The sequence below is a fragment of the Calidris pugnax genome, unplaced genomic scaffold (genome assembly GCF_001431845.1).
Source record: "Calidris pugnax isolate Ruff unplaced genomic scaffold, ASM143184v1 scaffold1, whole genome shotgun sequence".
Classification (NCBI taxonomy): Eukaryota; Metazoa; Chordata; class Aves; order Charadriiformes; family Scolopacidae; genus Calidris; species Calidris pugnax.
In genome coordinates, this window is record NW_015090800.1 from 8,998,742 (window position 1) to 9,022,491 (window position 23,750).

Below are 23,750 nucleotides of genomic sequence, written 5' to 3' on the forward strand. Positions count from 1 at the left end.
CAACAAGGAGGCATGTTCCAACTGCAATACGGAGTTTGAAGCCATCACACCAGATTTCAAATGCAAAAGGAGTTCATAAACATGCCATCTCTTACACCCTGACCGTACATCCTCTCTGTTTACTCTGTGGTGCAGCTGTCTCAGGCTCTTTTCTACACCCCACAGCATCAGCACTCCAAGTGAAAGAGCATCACCAAGAAAATCACAGCGTTGTTGTGTCACTGGGCATTTTGAGATAAAAACGTTTAACGGGCATAACCTGCAGAGATGTGTGCCATTCTGTCAGAACTTCCCAGCAGTCAGTGTTCCCTCAGAGAAGAGGCCTTAATTCCACATCTGCTGCTCCAATCCCATTCCATCAAGATGGATTTGAGGTCCACTATTCAAGTTTACACACCCCACATTGGGCAGACCAGTACGAGGGAGCTACTCCAGGTTCAGTTATGCTAGCAGATCTGAAGGGTCCACCCCAGGGATCTAGCAGTTCCAGCAGAGCACACCTAACCAGAGTCAAAGTCACTTGGTAATTTCTTGCTTTCCTTCCCAATGGTGAATCTCACCTTATTTCTGACCTGATGATGAGATTTTTTTTCTAACCATCTGTATTGGGTCTGCATGGCAAAGTTTTTGGTAGTGGGGATAGAGGGGGAGGGAAAAAGCTACAGGGATGGCTTCTGTGAGAAGCTGCTAGAAGCTTCCCCATGTCCAACAGAGCCAGTGCCAGCCAGCTCCGAGATGGACCTGCCACTGGCCTAGGCTCAGCCCATCAACAACGGCGATAGCACATCTGTGATAAAGTATTTAAGAAGGGGGGGAGGGAACCTGCACAATCGCAGCTGGAGAGAGAAGTAAGAATATGTGAGAGAAACAACTCTGCAGACACCAAGGCCAAGGAAGAAAGAGAGGGAGGAGGTGCTTCAGGTGGTGGAGCAGAGATTCCCCTGCAGCCCGTGGTGAAGACCATAGTGAGGCAGGCTGTTGCCCTAGGGCCCATGGAGGTTAACAGTGGAGCAGATATTCACCTGCAGCCCGTGGAGGACCCCATGCCACAGCAGGTAGATGCCTGAAGGAGGCTGTGACCCCAACACAGCCCACACTGGAGCAAGCTCCTGGCAGGACCTGTGGACCCAAGGAGAAAGGAGACCACGCTGGAGCAGGTTTGCTGGCAGGACTTGTGACCCCGTGGGGGACTCGCACTGCAGCAGTATGTTCCTGCAACACAGCCCACACTGGAGCAAGCTCCTGGCAGGACCTGTGGACCCAAGGAGAAAGGAGACCACGCTGGAGCAGGTTTGCTGGCAGGACTTGTGACCCCGTGGGGGACTCGCACTGCAGCAGTATGTTCCTGAAGGACTGCACCCTGTGGAAGCAACCCATGCTGGAGCAGTTCGTGAAGAACTGCAGCAGGAAGAAAGAGAGGGAGGAGGTGCTTCAGGTGGTGGAGCAGAGATTCCCCTGCAGCCCGTGGTGAAGACCATAGTGAGGCAGGCTGTTGCCCTAGGGCCCATGGAGGTTAACAGTGGAGCAGATATTCACCTGCAGCCCGTGGAGGACCCCATGCCACAGCAGGTAGATGCCTGAAGGAGGCTGTGACCCCAACACAGCCCACACTGGAGCAAGCTCCTGGCAGGACCTGTGGACCCAAGGAGAAAGGAGACCACGCTGGAGCAGGTTTGCTGGCAGGACTTGTGACCCCGTGGGGGACTCGCACTGCAGCAGTATGTTCCTGAAGGACTGCACCCTGTGGAAGCAACCCATGCTGGAGCAGTTCGTGAAGAACTGCAGCCCGTGGGAAGGACTCACGTCAGAGAAGTTTGTGGAGGACTGTCTCCCACGGGAAGGACCCCACGCTGGAGCAGGGGAAGAGTGTGAGGAGTCCTCCCCCTGAGGAGGAAGGAGCTGCAGAGAAAACAGGATGAAGTGACTGCAACCCCCGTTCCCCGTCCCCCTGTTCCACTGTGGGGGCAGCAGGGAGAATTTGGGAGTAAAGTTAAGCCAGGGAAGAACGGAGGGGTTGGGACAAGGTGTTTTAAGATTTAGTTTTTATTTCTTATTATCCTACTCTGATTTGATTAATAATAAATTAAATAAGTTTTCCCTAAGTAGAGTCTGTTTTGCCTGTGACAGTAATTAGTGAATGATCTCCTCTTGTCCTTACCTTGACCCATAAGTCTTTTGTTATATTTTCTCTCCCCCATCCAGCTGTGGAGGGGAGTGATAGAGCAGATTTCGTGGGCACTTGTCATCCAGCCAGGGCCAACCCAACACACCACCTCTCAAAACTGCATTGCTTACAGCAGCAGCCTACCACAAAAAGAATTTCTTCTTGGACTGTGCTGCATCCAAGGTGTGCCTTTTAGCTGTAGCACTCCCCCAAAGTTTGATCCCTCCAGCAATACTTCACTACAAAGTCACCAAATCCGGAAGATGCCAAAGAAGGTGTAGCTCTGCTTCATGGGAAGTGATGCAAACACTGACAATGAGGTAAATTCTAGTCAAATCCTGCATGGCTTGTTCTCCTTGAGAGGAGATGCTCAGCCACATCTGCTTACAAACCCACCACCTGCACGAGCACTGCCTCTGCACCAATGATGCTACCAGATGAGAGCAGGTTCCATGCACAGGGCTGCCTCTGTCTGCTCATGCTTTGGCTCCCACCAAGGCAAACCCATTAGTGGACCCTCTTAACAGGAGTATTATTTGATCAAAAGGAGTTTTCCTCCAAGAGCAAAAGTCAGGTCAGTGGATGGGAAGAACTTCCCAGGAAATGTGGCTGCTGTCCCCCTGCAAACAGTACTACCTGGCAGAGCACTGCCCCCTTTATAGGTATTGTGAATGACACAATTTGTGATTTAATTGCAACAGTTAGCCTATTCTGGCTTAAGTCAGGACCACAGACTTTCACTGAAGTGAAAAATGCACTTCCACTAAGGAGAAAAAAAAAAAAAGAAAAAAAGAAAAAAGTATCCATATTCTTGCAGCAGATCAACAATATGGGCAACTCTTCATTTTCTTTAATTATTCCAAACACCACATTATTGAGGCATGTTAGTACTTATTTTCCAGATAAAGCAATGCATGAAGTGACCTCCGCAAACTAGAGCAGCGTTTGCCATTGGAAATGCAACAAGAACTTCAGCACTCCTGTATTGTAAATCTGTATGTATAAGGCTGGAACACAGATGGCTTGTTTTCAGCCTCGGGAAGAACCAAAACTAGTAGAGAGTGTAGACACCTTTAAAGGTTTCCCACGACGAATAAATTCTCCTTGCATTCATGGGATGAGCAATTTGAGCTCTGTCAAAGACTTGACAGAATTTCTTTGTGTGAAGATGCACTTTAAAGACCAATTTCACTGAATTGTCATCCCACAATCACATGAGGAAAAATCATATATTCAATATCTTATCCGAGTATGTATTGTGTAATTGTAACACATCTTTGGGATGAAAGGATCTTTCTTGGAGAAAACAGTGTGGTTCCCCACCCTTGTGAACTCATGGATCAGCCCAAAACATCTCAGGCTATGGTGTATCCTGATCAGGACGTACTGTCCCTTTTATAACGTTGCAACAGCAAAATTTTACTGCCTCATAGGATTTTGGAGGCTACTTACCACAATCCTGAAATCCCTGATGGGTGGAGCTGTCAGAACTACCTTAAATCATCAGAATCAATCCTGCAGGCTGTATTTACGAGATTGCCACTGGGAGCCTCAGGAGGACACTACCTGTGCTACTTCCTCCAAAGTGGAGGGCACACAACTTCCCCCAAAGTTTGGACACACACACATCACCATTTAAGCCTTCCTACCGAAGGGAACAACTGCTTCTGGCATATGATGTCCCTAAATGCCATCAAAAAAGACTACACTAGGTAACAAAGTTATTTTATGATTGCTTATGATCACCACAGGCTGCCTCAAACTCAAGTATCTACCAATCTCCTGACTACTTGTCATCCATCAGACACAAAGTACCCGACTTGTTTTTTTACGACAGAAACAATCCAGACAAGCTGAAGCAATTGGAAAAGAAAATTCAGCTGAGGTTCTTTTGGTAAGCAGCCTGACCACTGCAGTGGGTTTTTTTTTTCCTGGTCTTCCATATATAGTTGTGACAACTGCAGTAAAATATGTGCTCGGCCGCCCTCCCGTAGCCAGCCGAGTCTGTAACCACCCACCCACACCACAGATGTACTCAGAAGTTACGAATCCCTCCCTCACTACTTACACAGCGTGACAAGCTGGGATGTCACCACTGCAGCAGCACTGGTGCTCCAGCCCTCCCCCAAGATACCAGACCTGTGTCTCCTGAGCAAAGGAGTACCTAGGCAATGCCTAAGGAACCACAGAATGGTTTTGGTCGGAAGAGACTTTTAAAGGTCATCTAGTTCTGCTCTCCTGCAATGAGATGCCCCATCTTCAAGTCGATCAGGTTGCTCAGAGCACCAACCAGCTTGACCTTAAATGGTGCACCATACGGATGGGGCACCTACCACCTCTCTGGGCAACCTGTACCAGTGTTTCACCACCCTCATCATAAAAAATTTCTTCCTTATATCTAGTCTGAATATACCCTCTTGTAGTTTAAAACCATTAACCCATGTCCCATCGGATGAGCAACTTGGATGGCACTTGTGTTCAACAGCAGCGTACTTCCTGTGTTGTTCGAGCTCCCTGTAGGATTAAGGCTGGTAACACTCATAATAGGAATGATTTTATTTTAAGAAATAGTTATTAAGCAATATTTTAAGCACTGCATATACAGGGCTAGATTGCAAAACATTTCATGCTTCCATGATCTCCTCTTCACATATGCTTCCACCTAGCAAAATCCTGCTACCAAGTTATAGGTTCGTCATGCATATACTAGATATATGGAATAAGAGGAATCCAGCCTCATTTATCAGTAACTCCTATTTTAACTGAGATTACAGCCAGTTTCTACTTTCTAAATACTCTTCCCTGGTCAGTCCAACTAGTCTTTATTGAAGTCTTAAGCTATGAGTCATCCCCTTGCTAATTTTTTCCCCAAAATTCAGTCAAACTGATTGTTGTCCAGTCCTGCCCTTTCCCTCAGTCTGAACTCCCTGAAAAGCCCTCCAAACCTTAATTCGTAAAGGAAGGAAGTTCTCCTATTTAAATTTACCCAGCAGGAACTGGCAGGCCTGGGTCAGATACATGAAAATTTAACAACGAAAGCTCCACAAGACAATCAGCATCTACCAGCAAGGTAGGGAGCAGAAGTGACACCCCTCTGTGGTGTAGTCTTGAGCATCCTCCTGCACCACATGGTTTCTAAGGCAGGAGTTGACTGAAACAGCACAGGTTTCTCAGTTGCTCTTCTACTTCCCTCTGCCCTTCCCGGGACACCCCCAACAAATCCTACGTCTATATCCTTTCCCAATAAAATATTAGAAGCCCTTCTTACTCCCCTGAGTTGTTACACTTGTGCCCTTTCCTATAAGCCTGTCCACCAGTTTGAGAGACTCTGCACTAGACAGCAGTAAAGACCTAAATGGGGAAGAGCTGCTCCTCACATAAAATTATAAATAATAACACTTTATAACCTTGTTTTCCTTCACTGTCAGAGAGAGATGGAAAATCTTTCTCCTTCCTCTCCACCTTTTTTTTGTTTGTTTTTAACGAACACCACCAGGACAGAAAGATTATTTGCTAAAAAGAAGACTCTGAGAAGTTAACACTGGCCTTGAGTATTTAAATATACTACTGCCTGTCAGTACCCTGCCCATAAGGTCCTAGTAGAGAGGCCCCACCGTTCACTCCCTAAATGGGGAACATCCCTGTTTGCCTTGGCTCAGCCTCCTGAAGCGCTGCGTCACTAACTGGAAACAGGCGGGTTTGCACGGAGCTTCCAAGAAGAGGCTCGGGAGAAGCAATGCAACGCGGGCATCCCTCCCTCAGACCAAACCAGGGAGAAACAGGGGACGCTCAAGGAGTCGGGTCTTTGCTGGGACCCTGGTTAAACTGAGACCCTGGGACTGCTGAGAGCCACGGTTAGCAGCCTGAAAACACTGGTGACATTAATTAATTATGTCCTCGTCAATCTGTATAGACACAAGAAGAAAACCATGACAGCTACCTGCTCCCTGCTGCTACAAGACACAGTACCAAGCTCTACGAAACCCCTCCAAAGCCCCAAGGAGGAGATCAGCACCTGTACGGGTACAACTCGTCATGGGGAAAACCCCCTCCGGTCTGAGACGTTTCAAATATCTCTGCTTAATGCACGAGCTCTGAAGCAAAAAGCACAGCACGGACACATTTTAGATAGCCACAGCGCTACCATAAAGCTCACAATCACTGCAGCATCTGCTAGAGACCGAGCTTCTGAAAGAGCCACCTCCCAGCACCAGTCCCGCACAGCCTTTGGTACGTATTGCAGACCACTGAAGTCACAGCCTGGTCTCTGCACAACTCATTACGCTTCCTTGCCCGATTTGCCTCCAGGTTTCTTCACACCCCTACTTGGTCCAGATTTTCTCTGGCATCTGCTCACTCACTTTGGATTATCTCCCCGGGCCTTTGACTCACATTCCTTCCCTGCCGCTAGACTAAACTGACGGAGCACAGCCTGCCTGGCTCAAACACCAGACCTCTTGTCGGAGATCTACGCAGAAGCTCGAGCAGAGATTTTTTGGGACACCTGCCTGAAACAGCCTTAAAAGGGCTCAATTAGGAGAGGACACTTAATTGAAGAAAGTCCCCCTCCAAGGCATTCTAGCAGCCCTCTGAAAAGTCAGGGTCTTTTAAAAATCACTCCCTGTTCTTAGGACAAGGCAGGGGGGTGGGGGGAAGAACAAAAGAGCTTTACGTCTCGCTTCTGCTTTAATTTCCATATTTTTCTATTCTTGTCTTGGCCATAACCCAAGTGTCCAACTCCCCAGAGGCTGCTTCAGGGGTGAGGGCAGCAGCCTGGAACAGCAGAGCTGCCCCTCCATGTGGTTTCTGTATGGGCACACCTGGTCCAAAGCAGAGATCTGCTCCTCTGCCAACCTCAGGCTGTAAAGCCTACTGTCGCGAGGAGCTCAGCTCCACTACATCTGCTGGGCAGAAATGAGATAAGGCAGCTTTGCAAAGATAAACCTGCCTTGCGTCAGTCGTAGGAGGGGGCTAAGTACACATCCAGGCTGCTGGCACCTACAGAGGTTTAAGGTGCTGCACGTCTTGCACTGTCACAGCTTATCTTTCCGCAGCAGAACGGCAAAGGCAGTCACGGGAGCATTCCTCTGCTCCACAAATTAACTACTGCTGAAGGACCAGGGTTGCTCATCTGTTCTGCCCTCGGACAGGTAGGTGTGAGTGGTGACTCCCAGCAGCACGTGTAGCCTCAGCCTCTCCTTCTAGAGCCAGCAGAGCCTGACCAGCCCGACGGGATCATCAAGATGAGAAGCTTCATTCCCGGCCACATCCGTTGTCAGTGCTTCTCTGGGAATCACCCAATGCTGAGCAGCAGGTCAGAAAGGGCCACTTCACAAGCACAGCAGCTCGCCCCTGACACCAACACACCACAGGGGCACTGGGAGCTTTACTCACCCCAAAAGGGGACAACACTACTTTAGAGAACCTGGGCACTCTCCTGGCCATCGCTGCGTTTCCAATACAGCTTTTACACATCTGCAAGCCACATCTGCTGTCCACACTGTAGTTGAATAAAGTATTTTTCCTGCTAGCACATTCCAAAGAAAAATCAAGACAGCACTACCCCTAAAGAAGGTTTAGGAAGCAGTTTAAGGCTGTGTCTTCTGCCTGCCAGCTACCCAAATACAGAGCATGTCAAGGAAGATAAATTACTCAACCTTCCCAAACATCCTGGGCACTCTTCTGCTCCTGTCTCAGCCTGCATGCCAAAATTTAACATGAGACCCCTATAAACCATGGGGAGACTGACCCTGCATCAAAAACAAACTACTAGGCTCGTTAAAATGCTCAAAGTCCTTGACAGACATTAATAAGGCACAGTCTGCTACAGGCGATGGATTTTAAGCTTCCTCCAGCTGGTGGTGTAGAAAAAGCACAGGCTTATAGTATCACAGCGAAAGAGGCAGAGGGACAACAACAATCTTCCACTGTTAAAACTGGCATAAAAGTTGGTACCATTGATACAGCCAGGATCACATTAGCCACCGCCTTCCACTAGCTCTACCTTAAAAATGAAAGCTAGAAACTTTCCTCTTTCATCTGGGCATTCATCCCACCTCCTCATCTATTGGTTTTCCCTCACACCTCATCCTAACTGCTTTGCTTTCTCCCCTTCTTCTGCCCTCTCTCACCTGCCAGGGCTGAGGACCCTGGACGAACTGACACCGATGAGGTGTGCTTTAGCCGGTCTGGCCCAGAGAGAAGTACAGAGAACACAAGGCCATCTTTGCTACTCGACTCCAAGAGGGAACATACATAAAGGTGGCTTTGTATATAGGGACAAATGCCTTTTTCTACCAGAAATCTTAGCCTTTCCCACATGCCTTGCACGCTGACCCCTTTTATATGGGCCGAGAGGTGTCATGGAAAACACAAACAGTTCAAAACAGCTTGAAGAGATTAAAGCATTTATTTAAACTTCACTGAAATCAACACAGTTCACGAGAACAACCAAATGCTGTAATGCATTTGGGCAGATTAAAGGAGTCATATAGGGTGACAGGGTGCTGCTGTACACTCTGCCTCGCAGTATCTGGAGAGTCAACAGGCCCAGCAATAAAGTTTTACAGCATTTGAAGTCAGAAAGGACTATGAAACCTTCCTAATCTGACCCTTCCACATGTCCCAATCCACTATGTTTCCCTGAGGTACCCTTTTACAGGGTCTGCATTTGTCTTTTGCTGAAACATACCTTCCAGGAAAAAACATCAGTATACTGCAAAGACTAGGGAACGAGCATTTTCCCCCAACTCTAGTATATTTTTAGCCCTTTATTTTGTTTTTGTTATGCCTTCTAGTTCTTCCATATCCTTTTTTAAGAGTTGAACTTCAGGAACTGGACACCGTAATAGCACTGGTTTCACCAACACTGTATACTGTGGTCAACCAGAGAAATTATTCCAAAAAATGGATTTTTTTAAAAAATGAATCTTTTTCTTTCAGAATCACCCTAGCTGAGCACACCGAGTTGCTTGTCTACCCTGAACTCTAGATCATTTTCCAAGTCCTAGTTTTCCAATATGCATTCACCTGGCTTTAGGTACAGGCACATTTTTTGTTTCTAGCCACATAACTTGCTTTTGGACCATGGATAAAAATCTTGAGAAGCCTCCTGTCTGGTACTTTTGTGAAAAGAAAAAAAAGAAAAAAAAAAATCTATCCTCTGACACCAACTGTCCATTAGCAATGACTTTGAGTCAATCCTTTAATTTCATGCATTTTGTGGTACAATTTTTTAATCAATACAATTAAATAAATATCCAATTATTTGCAAAATGTCTCTATTTACTTTTCATTCTTTGAGATTTAAAACAAAATTTAATCAGGTTTGTCTGACTATATCAGTTTTTTTATAAAATCCTGCCTACCAGGGTTAAATCATAAGTGTATTCTTCAACTCTAACTTTGGAATCCTACAGGAGCTTTGCTGTATTTTTAAATATGTTACGTACCAGATGTCCAGTGCACAGTTTTTATTTCCTTCCCTTTACTCTTTCTTTATCAATTTAATGTCTTCAGACATTTCCTCATGATGTCATGACCCTACAAAAATCAGTGTCAACAAGCCAAACTTCTCCTCTGGGACCTTTCAGCCTATCTGAATTTCCAGTCATCGAGGTTTGTTATTTCCAAGAAGTTTTGTAACCCGATTACTGACAATGGTTAATTTTCATACTACACCATAAAAAAAGTCCCCTTACTACCCTGACACTTGCCAACATTGTCTTTTCCCCTTGAATATTCTTAGCTGACCATCACCAGCTCCCCTCTGCTTCACATGGATTCTTTTTCACTCTTCTCTAACCTGCAAGTATTACTTGGGGCCAAAAAAAGAAAAGGTATTTTCAAAGGACATTAGCAGCGTAAAAAAGGAATAGCTTAATGATATCTTAAGCTTCATAATCCCCTTCACAATAATGATAATTATTACACACAAAGCTCTGAAGGGATCTTGCTGCAAGTACAAGATACTTGTTATCTGTGCGTTTTGAGAACCACAGCTGAAACCAAAGTTTTCACAGACTCTCTATTCTGGTACCGATACCGAAAATTAGATTATATACATCATATGAAACTGAGAAAGAAGCCTCAATAATATTAGTCTGAGCTTAACATAAACTGTCCTGATCATATCACTTCCACATCCTCTTCCAACACCTGTCAAACCAAATACCCCTTTAATGTTTACAATCTTTCTTTATATACCAGCTACTTCAACCATTTACTTTTGCTGTTATTCTTTGAATTCTCCCAAATTAGCCTGTCTTTCAGATATCCAGGTGTCAAGAATTGACAAGCCCACAGCCAAACTCTAGCACACTGACACCTACAAGCCCCAGGTTTCCATGCACCTCCCCAAAGCATATTTTTCAACACCTTAATCACCACTATGGCAGAGGCACAGTTAATTGACATCCACAGTCATAATCTTGGCTCCTTTGATATAGGGACTTTACAGCTTTCTGCACTGAATAACTGCTTCAGTTGTGTCTTCCTCCAGCCTCCAGCAATGCAAGTCTGTAGATTCTCATTTCTCATCTATATTTCCAATCTCCTTTTTCCCCCCCTCAAATATCTGTAAATTTGAAACAACATCAAATAAGTGCAGAGGTTTCTTGTAGCTCCATCACAGCCACCATATCATATAATGGTCCCTCTTAAACACTGAAGCCACATCTTAAAACCATGTATTTTTTTTTCATCCCCAACCAATCTTGCCAGAAAGCTGTTCCAAGCACGGTACTGAGGAGAGGGAAGTCTGTATGCTTGTCTTCCAGATCTTTTTCATTAAAGCTAAAAAAGATGTTCTGGACATGAAATGCCTTTAATTTTAATTTTTTAGAATAAAAAAAAAAACCTCAAGACATTTACTGCACAGTTTTCAAGGTCAGTGCCACTTTTTTTTGTTAGTTTTGATCTTTTAGACACGTTTGTAGTTGAGAAAAAGCAACAACGTAAATTAAGTCCATCTTTCCCTTGTGGTTTTGCAACATATTTCTAACAACCCAACAAACAAGCAACAGCAATAGGGAAACATTCCCAAGTCCCTGAGCAGGCTCCCTGCTGCATTTTTTCAGTAGAGAAAAATAATAGTCGGTAGGAATTCAGCTAAAATTTTGCTCTGAATTAGTACAGCCAAATGAGAAGCCACAAGTCACTCCGGGCAAGTACAAAAGTAAGACTTTTATTTCTCTTTTAGTCCTTCTCGTAAGCGACAGCATCCACTGAAAGCCGTGAGGAGCAAACTGGCCAAATAGAAACAGAGCTGCAAAAGCACCGAGACACGAGGAGGAGACAAGTTTCACATTCAGAAAGCTCTTGCCTTAAAAATAGTGGCCAAAGCTCATTTTTGGGGAGTCACACCTCAGCAGTGCCTTCCAACTGCTGGTGGGACCAGCCGGCTGGGCACCCCCGAGGGCAGGGCTGCAGCACAGCATCCCCACATCCTCACACATCTGGAGCCCTCCTGCAGATGCAGCTGCCAGCGGCCCCCCCTCCCTGGCTGGCTGGAGAGCTGAGATTTGATAACTGTGGGCAGGAGCCTACCAGGGAATCTTTGCTTTGGCTCCTTCAGGGGGTGCTGGGAGGGAAGGGGGCAGGCAGACACACAGGCGTCCGTCTGGAGAGGCAAGAGGGAGGGCAGATGGTCCACAGCCAGAATGGACATCCCTAGTGAGCCCACTGAACTTCACCAGGGAGCGCAGGAGGCATCAGACAGGCCTATGTAGGCAGGATCAGTTTGGTTGTCTTTTCTTTTTTTTTTTTTTAAAAAAGAATAACTCTATGTTTTATGCCTGTTCTCTGAAAAATCCAGCTTACCCGCCTGCCCCAAACACCACAGCAGTCCCAGCCCTGAATCAAGCACACAGCTGGGGTGGGGGGCAGGGGGGACACACCGTAGAAGAGGAGGGGAAAGGAGCTGCAGCACCGAGGAGCTCGAGCAAGACGTCCCATCAGTGCTGATGACTAGGCCAGTTACACCCGTGATGAGAAAGACAGATGTTCTGCAGAAAGCCAGCCACTGCCTCATATGAGGAGGTATGAAAGCAGACAGTTTAGACGTCATATTTTCCTCAGTCTTCACCCTTTGCTAGCCAGGACAGATCCAACAAAGCCAGGTATCTGGCTGCTGCAAAATAATGACCTGCTTAGTCTTGGCTCCTCCAGAAAACCTCATCCCATCTGTAATTCTGTGATACCACAAGCCCCAAAGGCAAATCATATCACTGCTGCTGCGAAAAAAGCTGGAGGAAAAGAACAGCTCTTTACTGTTCTTAAGTTTTGGTTCTACACATTACTCATAAAAATCTGTTTTGTGGGTACCAGAAGCTCCATAAATGAGAATACACATACTTTCAGATAACCCACACAAAATCAAAACATTGCAAGCAGATTACTGAAGCCAACAGAATAACCTGGGAAAAAAGCAGGCTGGGGATAAACTTCCCCTTGTGTACAAAATTTGCTCTAGGACTGCAGGGGTGAAGGAACAGAGACCTGCTTGGTATTCAGGGCTTGGGTTGTTGGTTTTTTTTCCTTGGCTGTTTTTCAGGTTTTACAGAACGTCCTCCAAGCTACTCACATGAGCTACTAGACAAGGTGGTCTCTTCCCACACCTACAGTTTCAGGGTTAGCCACAAAAAGGAAATAACACAGGTGGCAGCCAATTCTTATAGGTATGAGGTTGCATAGAGACAAATGGCCTTGAAACAAATGGGGTAAGCTCTCATGCAGTCCTAGCATATGACAGAAGGGCAAGCAGGTAAGGCGCCCAGAATTTTATCAAGAAAATCCTTTCAAAAATTATGCATAAACAAACCACAAATCCGACATACCATACCATCATGTGTGCTGCACAGAAGGAAAACGTACGCACAGAAACATGCATTTGTTCAGGACAGCTGGAACTGAGCTCAGCTTTCTTTTTCCCCATTTCAGTAAAACCAAACCAGAACTGCAAAAAAAAACCCAAAAAGAAACCTCCAAAAACATTGCTTCTGTGAAACTGTGGTCATAAGAAACAACAGTTTCCTTACAAAACTCAGCAAAAACAAGTGGCGTCAATCACTCAGTCATTCATGGGGACATGAAAAATTCAGGGATCAGAGCACCGCCGAGCAATGCCGTATCTAAACCTGAGCAAGGCTGTGCCCTGGGTCCAGGACTCCTGTAGAAGGAACCACAGCACAGCTCCAGCTGGAAGGAGGCTCAGGTGGTCTCTAGCCCAGCCTCCTGCCCAAGCAGGGTCAGAGCTAATCTCAGACCGGGTTACGCAGGGCTTCATCCAGCCAGGTCTTGAAAACTTCCAAGGAAGGAGACAGCACAGTCTCTGGGGCAGCCTGCTCCAGGGCTCAGCTGTCCTCAGAGTAAAGCCATTTTTCCTTTCCTGTCCAAACCTCTCTCTCTTCAGTTGATGTTCATTTTCTCTCATGCTCCTGTCATGTGCTGGAGCCTGGCTCTTTTTCCACTCTTTTCTACGGACCTTCGCATCACAGCATCCAAACTTTGGAGAAAGAAAATTAAACAGGATACCTCAAAACTCAGCAATTTAAAGAAGCTTTCCTTGCTTCTCAAGCCACCACATGCCTAAAAGCACTTTGCCACAGCTGAAGACCCTGCTTACATTCAAAATCAGAAGCAGCACTCAACATCTTTGACACAGACCAAGGGCAAGTGACCATCCTACTGTCTATTGGAGATTAGCATCTCTCACACAAGGGAGCACACACTTTACCTAGAATCATAGAATGGTTTGGGTTAGAATGGACCTTAAAGAACATCAAGTTCCAATCCTCCTGCCATGGGCAGGGACCCCTCCCACTAGGCCACGTTGCTCAAAGCCCCATCCAGCCTGGTCTTGAACACTTCCAGGGATGGGGCATCCACAGCTTCCCTGGGCAACCTGCTCCAGTGTCTGACCACCTTCACAGTGAAGAATTTCTTCCTAATATCTAATCTAAATCACCTTCTTTCCGTTTAAAACCATTACCCCTCATCCTATCACGACTCTCCCTCATAAAGAGTCCCTCCCCATCTCTCCTGTCGGCCCTCTTCAGGTACTGGAAGGCTGCTATAAGGTCTCCCCCGAGCCTTCTCTTCTCCAGGCTGAACAACCCGGAGGCAGAAAACCTCAGTGCTGGCAAGAGCTGGGAAGTGAGCGCTCCAGGGCGTCACCAAACAGCCAGGGCTTGCCCTGGCAGAGCAAGGGAGGCAGAGGAGGAGCGAGCCCAGCATGTACAGCTCCAGGTGAGCCACTAAAGCATATCAGCAATATTGCTCTTTGCCCCTACACAACAGGGAAGAAGCCTTCACCAATACCACCTCCCTTCCCCCAGCATCTCTGCTCAGGACACATCAGACTTCTCAGGGAAGGAGGCCTGAAGCTCCCGAAGGCGCCTTCCCAAAGCTCCCTAAGAGGTTATCAGAGCAGCCTGGTCTCCAGTTCTCACCCCATATGACTAACAGATTGCGTGAAAGGACAAAGCCAGTCCCAGCCCGGCTGCAGGGGAATGTTTTTCCTTGGCAGAGAGGAAGGAGATGAAGTGGGTGTCACATTTTTCCACTAGATTTTTGCTTGTCACCACAGTGGAGCCAGATCACATACAGAAGATTGAAAGCCAGTTAGCAGCAGATGGCAAAAAAAAAAAAAGAAAAAAAAAAAAAAAAAAAAAAAAAGAAAAAAAAAAAAAAAGAGTATTTTCCAAGACACAGTGAAGGCACAGAGAGGTCACTGCCACTATTAAGCTACATATGGCAGCCATGGGGACAGCTCTAGGCATTCAGATCTATCCATTTAGCCTGTCTTTCCTCATTTTCTCATATTGCCTTCTCCGCATCCCAACTCACTCTCATGAGAGGGAGCACCCCTTATTTGATAGAGCATTTTTATCCTTCCTGCACACATTTAGCACTGATACAACTCAATTCAGCGACTCTTTTTTGTGCGGCCGCAAGCTATGTTTGACAGCTCACAGACTAGAGAAAATGACAGTCCCCTGCTACAAAGAGCTCAGCATCTCAGACTGGAGACAGCAGACGCGATGCCCACCTCTGCTATGCCTTATTAAACCTCACCTTTTTTGACCTGTCTCTTTTACTGCCTATTACTCGCTTAAGTGAGGTGAAAGGGTAACAGATTTGCCAGGAAAAAATGTGGCCCTAGGCCAAGTTTATCTTTCGCACACTGTTTCTGTCACTTTCATACAAGACAAACAATTTAGCATCCAAGACAGTCTCTACTTTTCACCAACCAACACTCGGAGGGGTGGTGATACTATCGACCAGATCTACCATCAACGTTCCTTTGAACCTCAGGTCTGTCCATTTCTCTGCTACGCTCTTCTCAAACAACAGTTTTTCCTATTGATCCTTGAACAACTGCCTCCTCCGGGTAATCCCCTTTCCACTGACATCCAAATAATAGTCCACTTGTATCAAATAAACACACATCAGGATTACATCTAAGCACAACCCATAAAGCTACCCAGATCATTCCCACTGCACGTTTCTGTAGCCCCAAATGGAGTTCCACCACCCCTTCTCCAGCCAAATATTCCTACCTGCCCTCTCACGTCAGCACCAGTACCTGGGCTGCTACAGGGTAAGCTGTGTCAAGGAACTCCCAATCCTGAAAGTTAATTTCTAGCAAGAAAGTAATTTTACAACTGAACGAGCTCCCCAGCAGCTGCCACAACAGCCTGCGGTTACATCCAGGTGCAGAACCGCACTGTCAGGTCTTGTCACCCAGAAGAAACGCAGCCAAAGGGCATCCAGATCCTACTGATTTCTCATCTCCGTGATTCAGAGAGAGATTAATAGAGAGCAACAGCAGAAATGAAAAACCAGGTCCAGATATCTACTGTGAGAGAGCCCCTCAGGGACCCACACAGAACCCGCTGCCCTTGAGCTGCTGCTCTAGAAAATTGGAGGAGTTAAACAGGGGACCTCATAAGTGCAGGGCAGGTAGCCAATATGGCCTGTGAAGAATGCCACCAAACTCAGTTAGTCAACCTGTCTGACTGGCTATCAGTAATTGCTGAAGTCCCACCCACAAAATGATCCTTCTCCAAAAGGGAGAGAAGCAGCCCAAGACAGAGGAAACAGATGATGGATGTTTAAACCAAGTATGACAAAGTGACTGGAAAACAGCTTTTGGGAACGCAGGGCAGAAGGAGCAGAGACAGCACTGAAGGACAGCCTGATAACCAGTATTTGCACGAAGCACCAAAAAGCAGCATCTCTCTGAAAGCGCAAAGCCAGCAAGATAACTTGCCCAGCCAGAGGGCTACTTTCAAAGGACCATCTCTTTGGTTTCAAAGCAAAAATCGAGTATCTCAGGGGCACCTTGGTGGCTGAGGCACTGAGAGAAAATGAGCCCACAGTGACACAGACCCCACAGCTCTTTGGAGGGTTGAGTTGCCAGCAAGACCCAGCCCAAGCTAGGCACCCCAGCCCTGACTTGGAGCCCTGGGTAGGTCTGCAGGCCCTGCAGGAGCAGGACCATGGAAACCACGATGCTGACAAGGTGTCAGCTCATCCCCCTGCCCGTAACAAAGCTGAGCGCATCCACTCCAGCTCAGCTCTGCAAAAAAGCCTATTAAGGGATCCTTACAAGCCCCTCTAGCCTCTTGTGTCACCACAGCACGGTACTGCTGTGCACAGTGGCTCCCAAGGTGCTGAAGCAAATTTTCTTCTGCAGCAGTTACTGCCCTCCCACATCTGTCAGGCAGCTCGGCCATAAAGTGGCTTTGCCCAGTGGTGGCATAGGTGACAGTCACACAGCAAGAAGCAGAGACAAACTAAGAGACAGTCAGAGCTAGTGGTACAGTGGCCAAAGGTCTCTTTGCTTTATTTTTATATTTATATTTGTTTTTATTTTATTTGTCACAGCTGGCATCAAGACAATCTGATCTCACTGCAAACAAGCCAAGAGCGTGAAGGCAGACTTGCAGAGGAGGAAGGTGCAAATGAACTCCTGCAGCTGAAGTCAGTGCATCAGAGAGCATGAGGGACACAAAAAGAAGAAATCAAACTGCACATCCCCGTCTAGGATCCACACCTAGTCAGATCAGCTTCCTCCACAGATACAGATGATCCTAAAAAGTGAGACTGCTTTAATAAAAAACTGGTCACGCACCCCCCCCCCCGCCCCGGAGAGTGGAAACTAACTTAAGCCCCAGCTATGAAAGCCTCCAAAGAAGGGATTTTTCACAGTGTGAACAAAGACCTGCAAAGAGCACAAGTTCTCCCCATCCCTGTAGATAAGTTCAACTCCAGACACAGGAAAACCCTGTCTGGTAACAACGTGAATGAAATTCCTTTACCCCAGCTATCGCGTGTGACCTGCTCCATGCTTAATGACTGGCTTTCCAAAGTAAGGAAACACTTGCAGAGGGCAGAGCAGATCAGTCATGTCCATCAGGAAAAAAAATAAAGTTTGTTTTTGTACATTAAACCCTGCCTCTCTCTTATCTACCATGCTTCAAAGTCACTCCCAGGAGAGACTAAGATTTTTTCCAGCTCCCATCCTCACTGCGGATCAAGCACTTCACTGTATAGTTACAGCCAGCCCAAATGAAACCAGCCAGCAACTCAATACCCTTATTTTTCTATTTTTAACTGTCAGAAAATGGAAGGGTAAAGTTCTGAAGTATCCCAACTCATGTTTATCTCAGCTTTTAGAGGAACCCTAGATTATTTAGAGTACCAAACATGTCCCTTTGCAAACAGGAGTGGCTTTCTTATTTAAATTTGGGAAGAAAATAAGGCAGGGCCGGGGGGGACGCCTTTAAGCACAAGGCAATGAATACAACTAACTCTGCTGTTCAGCAGTTGTGACCCTGATTTTATTTTATTTTTTTAATATTGGAAAGTAATCCTCGAAATTTAACACTACTGCTTTGTACAAAGTCCGTATGCAGCTATTTAAAAAATCTCACTCTCACATTCTGCCTCTTTGCTGGAGGATTTTGGCAAAATCCTTAAAAGTACTGACTGTACAAATATTTAACCTAAAGTTAGCTGTCTGTTCCCCTGTATGCAGGTGTACAGAGAAGAAAGAAGGAGAGGTTTCAGCTTTCTTGTTAATAGACAACAGGCCAAATCCCACTTGCAAATAAATGAAGTACCCCCTCCCTCACCAAAATAAGAAAAAAATAAAATAAAATAGGATCAAACAATATCGACACCGGATTTTACAGAGCTACGTGCAGCCACCACAAAATAAGACACAGCCGGCTCCACATCCAAACGTGCTGTGGAAACCGCAACTTTTCATTAAATAGATTGTAAAAATGAAGCACTGTCGTCCATTTATGTTAACTATTGCCACTGCCATGTACTCCAAAAACCAGAGGCAATCCCTGGCAGCTCATTCAGAGGCAGCATTTCTGCAGAAGTCATTAGAACATGAAGTAACAGCGTTCATCATTTTTGTGGCAGAGGAAATGAGTCACAGCAAGCTCCCTCCCGGCGAGGTTCAGGGGCTTGTTATGGGCAATTTTTATCTGAGGAAACAAGGCCAGCTCAAAGTTTCCCCAGCTCATCTTAGATGACCATCACAACCCTGAACACTACCCTTCGGGGGCAGATGTCTTTGGTTTTGCTCTCCCAGGGAGACAGCAATTAGGTTGCCAAGGTCTGGGACGCCTCCTCCACTCATGCCGACCTACACTGCACCCATATCACAGGGCTGAGCTGCTCACAGCATCGCCAGCGACATGGCAACAGGTTTGGTGAGCTCAAACACAGCTCAGTGGCAGCACAAAATACAGGCTGGGCAGAGAACAGACTGAGAGCAGGCCTGAGGAGAAGGACTTGGGGGTGTTGGTTCATGAGAAGCTCAAGATGTGCACACACAGCCCACAAAGCCAACCGCATCCTGGGCTGCATCAAAAGAAGCATGGCCAGCAGGTTAAGGGAGGTGATCCTCCCCCCCTACTCCAATCTCCTGAGATCCCACCTGGTCCCAATCTCCTGATCCCACTGCATCCAGCTCTGGGACCCTCAACATAAGGATATAGACATGTTGCAGCAAGTCCAGAGGAGGATCATGAAGATGATGAGAGGGCTGGAGCACCCCTCCTGTGAAGACAGGCTGAGAGAGTTGGGGTTGCTCAGCCTGGAGAGGAGAAGGCTCTGGGGAGACGTTATAGCAGCCTTCCAGTACGGGAAAGATGAGGAGACTCATTTATCAGGGAGTGCAGCAACAGAACAAGGAGTTTCAGTTTTAAATTGGAAGAGGGGAGATTTAGATTAGATACTAGAAAGAAATTCTTTACTGTGAGGGTGGTGAGACACTGGAACGGGTTGCCAAAAAAGTTGTGGATGCCCCATCCCTGGAGGTGTTCAAGGCCAGGCTGGATGGGGCTTTGAGCAACCTGGTCTAGTGGGAGATGTCCCTGCCCATGCCAGGAACTCTTGAAGGTCCCTTCCAACCCAAACCATTTTACGATCAGCAATGTGGTATTTAAGGCACTTCAATTTCTTCATATAAGCTTCAAGTTCAATAGTCAGGCTCCTTAAAGAATAAGCAACTTGGGCTCCTTAGCACTTGAAGTATACTTCCAGTGAACCACTCATCATCAAGGCACTCAGGACATGACATCTGGGCATTAGCCGTAAATATTTAAGCCAGCTGCTGTCCCCACATACCTGTAGGACAGGTACAGTTCTACATCTGCCATGCCAAGACCACAGTCATATTTACATTCACCTGCATTTTGCTACCATCTGGAAGCAGCAGCCAGCAGCTAATGTGTTAAAATAACCATGACAATGGGGTTAAAAAAAGACTGCCTCCTCAGCACTAAATAAGGAGGTTTTAAATGTCAAAGGCTCATAAGAAACATCTTCCTTTCAGCTGCCTTCCAGCGAGGGGACAGGTAGTTGGCATTTCCCAGCACGTCTGTCAACAGACATACCCATCTGCATCAGTTCTGGCATTTCTCACTGAAGATGCCATCCCAGCTGGGCCATGGATCAGCTCCAGCGGAGACCCACCATGGCGAGCAGAGCTCTCCCGCCTCAAGCCCAACCACTTGTTTCAGGAACTAAGAGCAGTGGCAAGAAGGTGAAGAGTCTGCAGCCTGGCCACACTTCTGCTCCCTTTGGGTGGTGGCAGGCTTTGTGCTTCCTTTCTGCTCGACTGCCAGGAACAAGAAAAAGCATATAATAATAATAATAATACATTGCACAATGCCAGCCTAAGGTATTACCCGCACACAATCGTAACAAGCTACAGGGCACATGAATATCATACATGCAGACACGTCACAGATGCCATGAACACACCTCTGGGAAACCTTTCAGCCTTTTCTTAGCTGGGAAACTAAGTTGCTCCAGAAAAATAACCGCTATAAAGCTATCTGGCATCCAGGTGGCTACTATAAACCGTGAAGACTCTAATAAAGCCACCTCAAGGACCGCTGCCTGCCAACGCCAGAGCTGAGCTCCTCAAAGTCCCCAGTTTCTCCCAGCACAGCCGATGACATCACCAACAGCAACAGTGGTGCGGAGGGTACCGCTCCTCACGCTGCTCCAGGCGCTGGTGAAATCATCAGCTGCTAAAGAGGAATTTAAATCCCCGGGAGGCTGGATTTCAGCCCTGGTAATTAAGGCAGGCTGGAACAGTTTAAAATAGAGGTGGAGTTTTTAAGCGCGTGCATACTTTCACACTTGTCTAGTAGTTTCAAATCAGCCAGACCCACGAATAGCCTTTGTGGTCGTAAAAAAGGTTAAAATTTAACTTAAAATACACAAAAGGCAGCTGGCACAGAATTCTCACCCTTGCCCGTCTGCGCACACGGGTCCGACTGACGACAGGCATGAATCCTTCTTCCTGCTTGTGAGGTTTCCCTCCTCCTCCTCCCCAGCCCGGCTCCCACTCCTAGGGCAGAGTCACTACCCCAGGCACCTTTCCCAAGCCCACTCAGAAGTTTTCCTGAATGCAGACTCCCACATCCAGCTATGAGACACCTCAGGAGTGTGCAGAGACCAGAAGATGCCATAGGGCACGTGTTCCTCAACCGTGAGGATGACAGCGCTGGTAGTGGGCACTCAAGCAGACAGAGCGTAAGAGGGTCTCCTCATCACCTTGATCTTTTCAGAAACACCCTGCAATAAGTTTACAGACTCAGCAGAACCCGCTGGGTCAAACCAGTCCTCCCAGATGGAAAGCATAAACCAGGAGAAGAATAAATGTTTCATCCAGAGAGGTTTTGTTTGTTTGTTTATTTGTTTTTAAAAATGATTCTATGAAGCTTTGGCCAGAGGTAAATGGAGAAGTTGTGTTTTATTATATTCATGCTGAAGCCCAGTATGTTCCTCCACACAGCAGGAGACGCTTTGAGAAAGAAAAAGTTTAACTGGCAGAAACATAATTCTCTGGGCAGGGGTAAAAGCACATGATTTCAGAAAATTTCCCTTTTTTCCTTTAAAGATCCTAATACCCCACTACACCTACTTTATTCATAGCATCTTGCTACTTTTATTATTTTTTTTGTACCAACAGCTTCTTTCAGAAGAATTCCAAAAACAACAAAAAAGTTAAAATCAAATAAAAAGTGTGCAATCAATTTAAGGTGGTCTAAAGAAGTCTAAAACTCCTTAAAAAAAACAAAACCAAACCCAACCAAACAAAACCACACAAACAAATCAATGGTAGAACGTTACTCCCAAAGGGGAGTCACAACCCAAGGTTCTGCAGATGCACCGCCTCTTGCAAAACACACATCATCATAGCATTTGAAGCTTAAAATCCCCAATAAAACTTGAAAACGACAGAGGAAAAGCACCACATTTCCACCTTCCAGGCAGCCAGGATGTTTTGTTTGCCAAGCTACACTTAAAACCAAGTTCCAGGCTCCTTAAAATAGGGCAGAAAACACAAACATCCATGTCACTACACCCACAAGTTCTAGCCCAAGTGCAAGATCTCCTTCAGGGCACTAATTACAAAAAAATATGAGAAGACTACAGAAGAAAACAAAAGTCAAGAGTGGCAACTCCATTCTCATCACAAGGATGCACACAAAGCAGGAGGAAGTATCCCAGCACAACTGTAAAATCTGAGCGGGAGCACTCTCTGAAGAGCCTCTCATGTCACTCACAACATTTATCTTGTTAAAGTTAAAACCTGTGTCTTGTTAAAGAAAAAAACACAAGAAAACAGCTGTTTGGAGGAAGAGTTTTCCATTGTTAAGTGGTCCTGCTGGCTCTTTAAAAAAGAACAACCAAACAACCCACCGTAACGTATGATTGCTTTTCCCCGGATCTACCAGAGGACACACATTGCGCAAGAAGGTCCGAAAACTTTCAAAGACAAAGAAGCCAAACAATGTTTAAAGACAGTCACGCGTGCAGCGGGCTTGCTTCCTGCTGAATTGAGGTTTGGAGCTTGTGACGGACACGATCCCGGATCAGCAAGGCCACGGCGCTCCGCACACAACAAATAAGGTTTTCCTTGTTTGCCTTTCAAGACTAACACCACGATCTCCGCACAGCCCCAGCACGCTGCCTCGCCACACCACGTGCTTTGGTGGCATCGCTGCTGTGGGATCACCACTGCTCCCATGAGAAGAGAGAGGTTGGTCCCTCTCTATGGAGTGACTTGTGTTTGCACTTCACTCCCTCAGGTGGAAGAAAGAAATGCAGAGAACCCACCGGCACGTGCCCAGCACCTTTGCTCATGGACTCTGCCACATGCTAGCCACCACCACCACATCATGCTGGGTCTCCATTCGAGGACACGCACAACAACCACACCGTGCTTCGCACAAACAGTGGACTGCAAGAGTCTTCTGTGCATCCATCCCATAGCCATCCAGCTCAATTCCACTTCGGATTCACACCTATGCAGCTTTATAAAGTTGAAGATCTCCTCGCAAAAAGCCTCCAGATTAACAGAGGAACAACCGAGCGGGGAGAAGATGCGTTTCTTTGGGACTGTCCCGACAATGTGTTTTGCACAAGCAAAAATACGGTGATTCCAGTCAAAATACTTGTGCTGGCCCTACCAGCCACTCAAGCAAGGATTTCACCAGCATCTTTTAAGACCCCCCATAGCATGCCTATGGGACAGCCAACTTCCGGCACTGGCGGGATGGCCAACGACCAGGCACCAGGGGAAGGAGAGCCCTTCGCTTCACCATGTCCATCCATCTGTCCCAGGTTCCAGGGACAAACTGGGCCCTTCTGTCACTTCCTTCCTGCACCGGGAGAGCCCGAGGAGAGTCCCCGCTTCGGAGAAGAAGACGCATTCGGTGACCTCCCGATGGGACCTCAGGAGAAGCAGCCCGTGCTGGGGGGGAAGCGGGATCCCAGGTCGGGCGGGGGGCTACCCCCTCCGGGGAGGCGACAAGGCCCGGGACAGGCTCCCTCCAACCGACGGGGCGACCCCACGGCCCTCCCGGGGACACCTCGCTCCCCCGGGGGGCACCAGGCCCGGCGGGGCGGCAGCCCCCGGAGAGAGGACGGCGAGCGAGCAGCCACCTGGCCCCGACCCCCACCCTGGGGGTCGCCCGGTAGGACCCCCCTGCCTCCCCCCCAAAACCGCGGCCTCCCCCGGGGGCCATCCCACCCCCCGCCC

General features: G+C 47.1%; 1 protein-coding gene across 1 annotated transcript in view; it reads right to left on the reverse strand.

The window, feature by feature from the left end:
• CREB3L2 (cAMP responsive element binding protein 3-like 2) overlaps positions 1 to 20,990 on the reverse strand; it is a 76,371-nt gene extending 55,381 nt beyond the window's left edge. The window contains exon 1 of the mRNA XM_014937230.1: positions 20,949 to 20,990. Within this exon, the coding sequence (XP_014792716.1) occupies positions 20,949 to 20,990 (42 nt within the window). The remainder of the gene's footprint in view (positions 1 to 20,948) is intronic.
• Between the last annotated feature and the right edge of the window lie 2,760 nt (positions 20,991 to 23,750).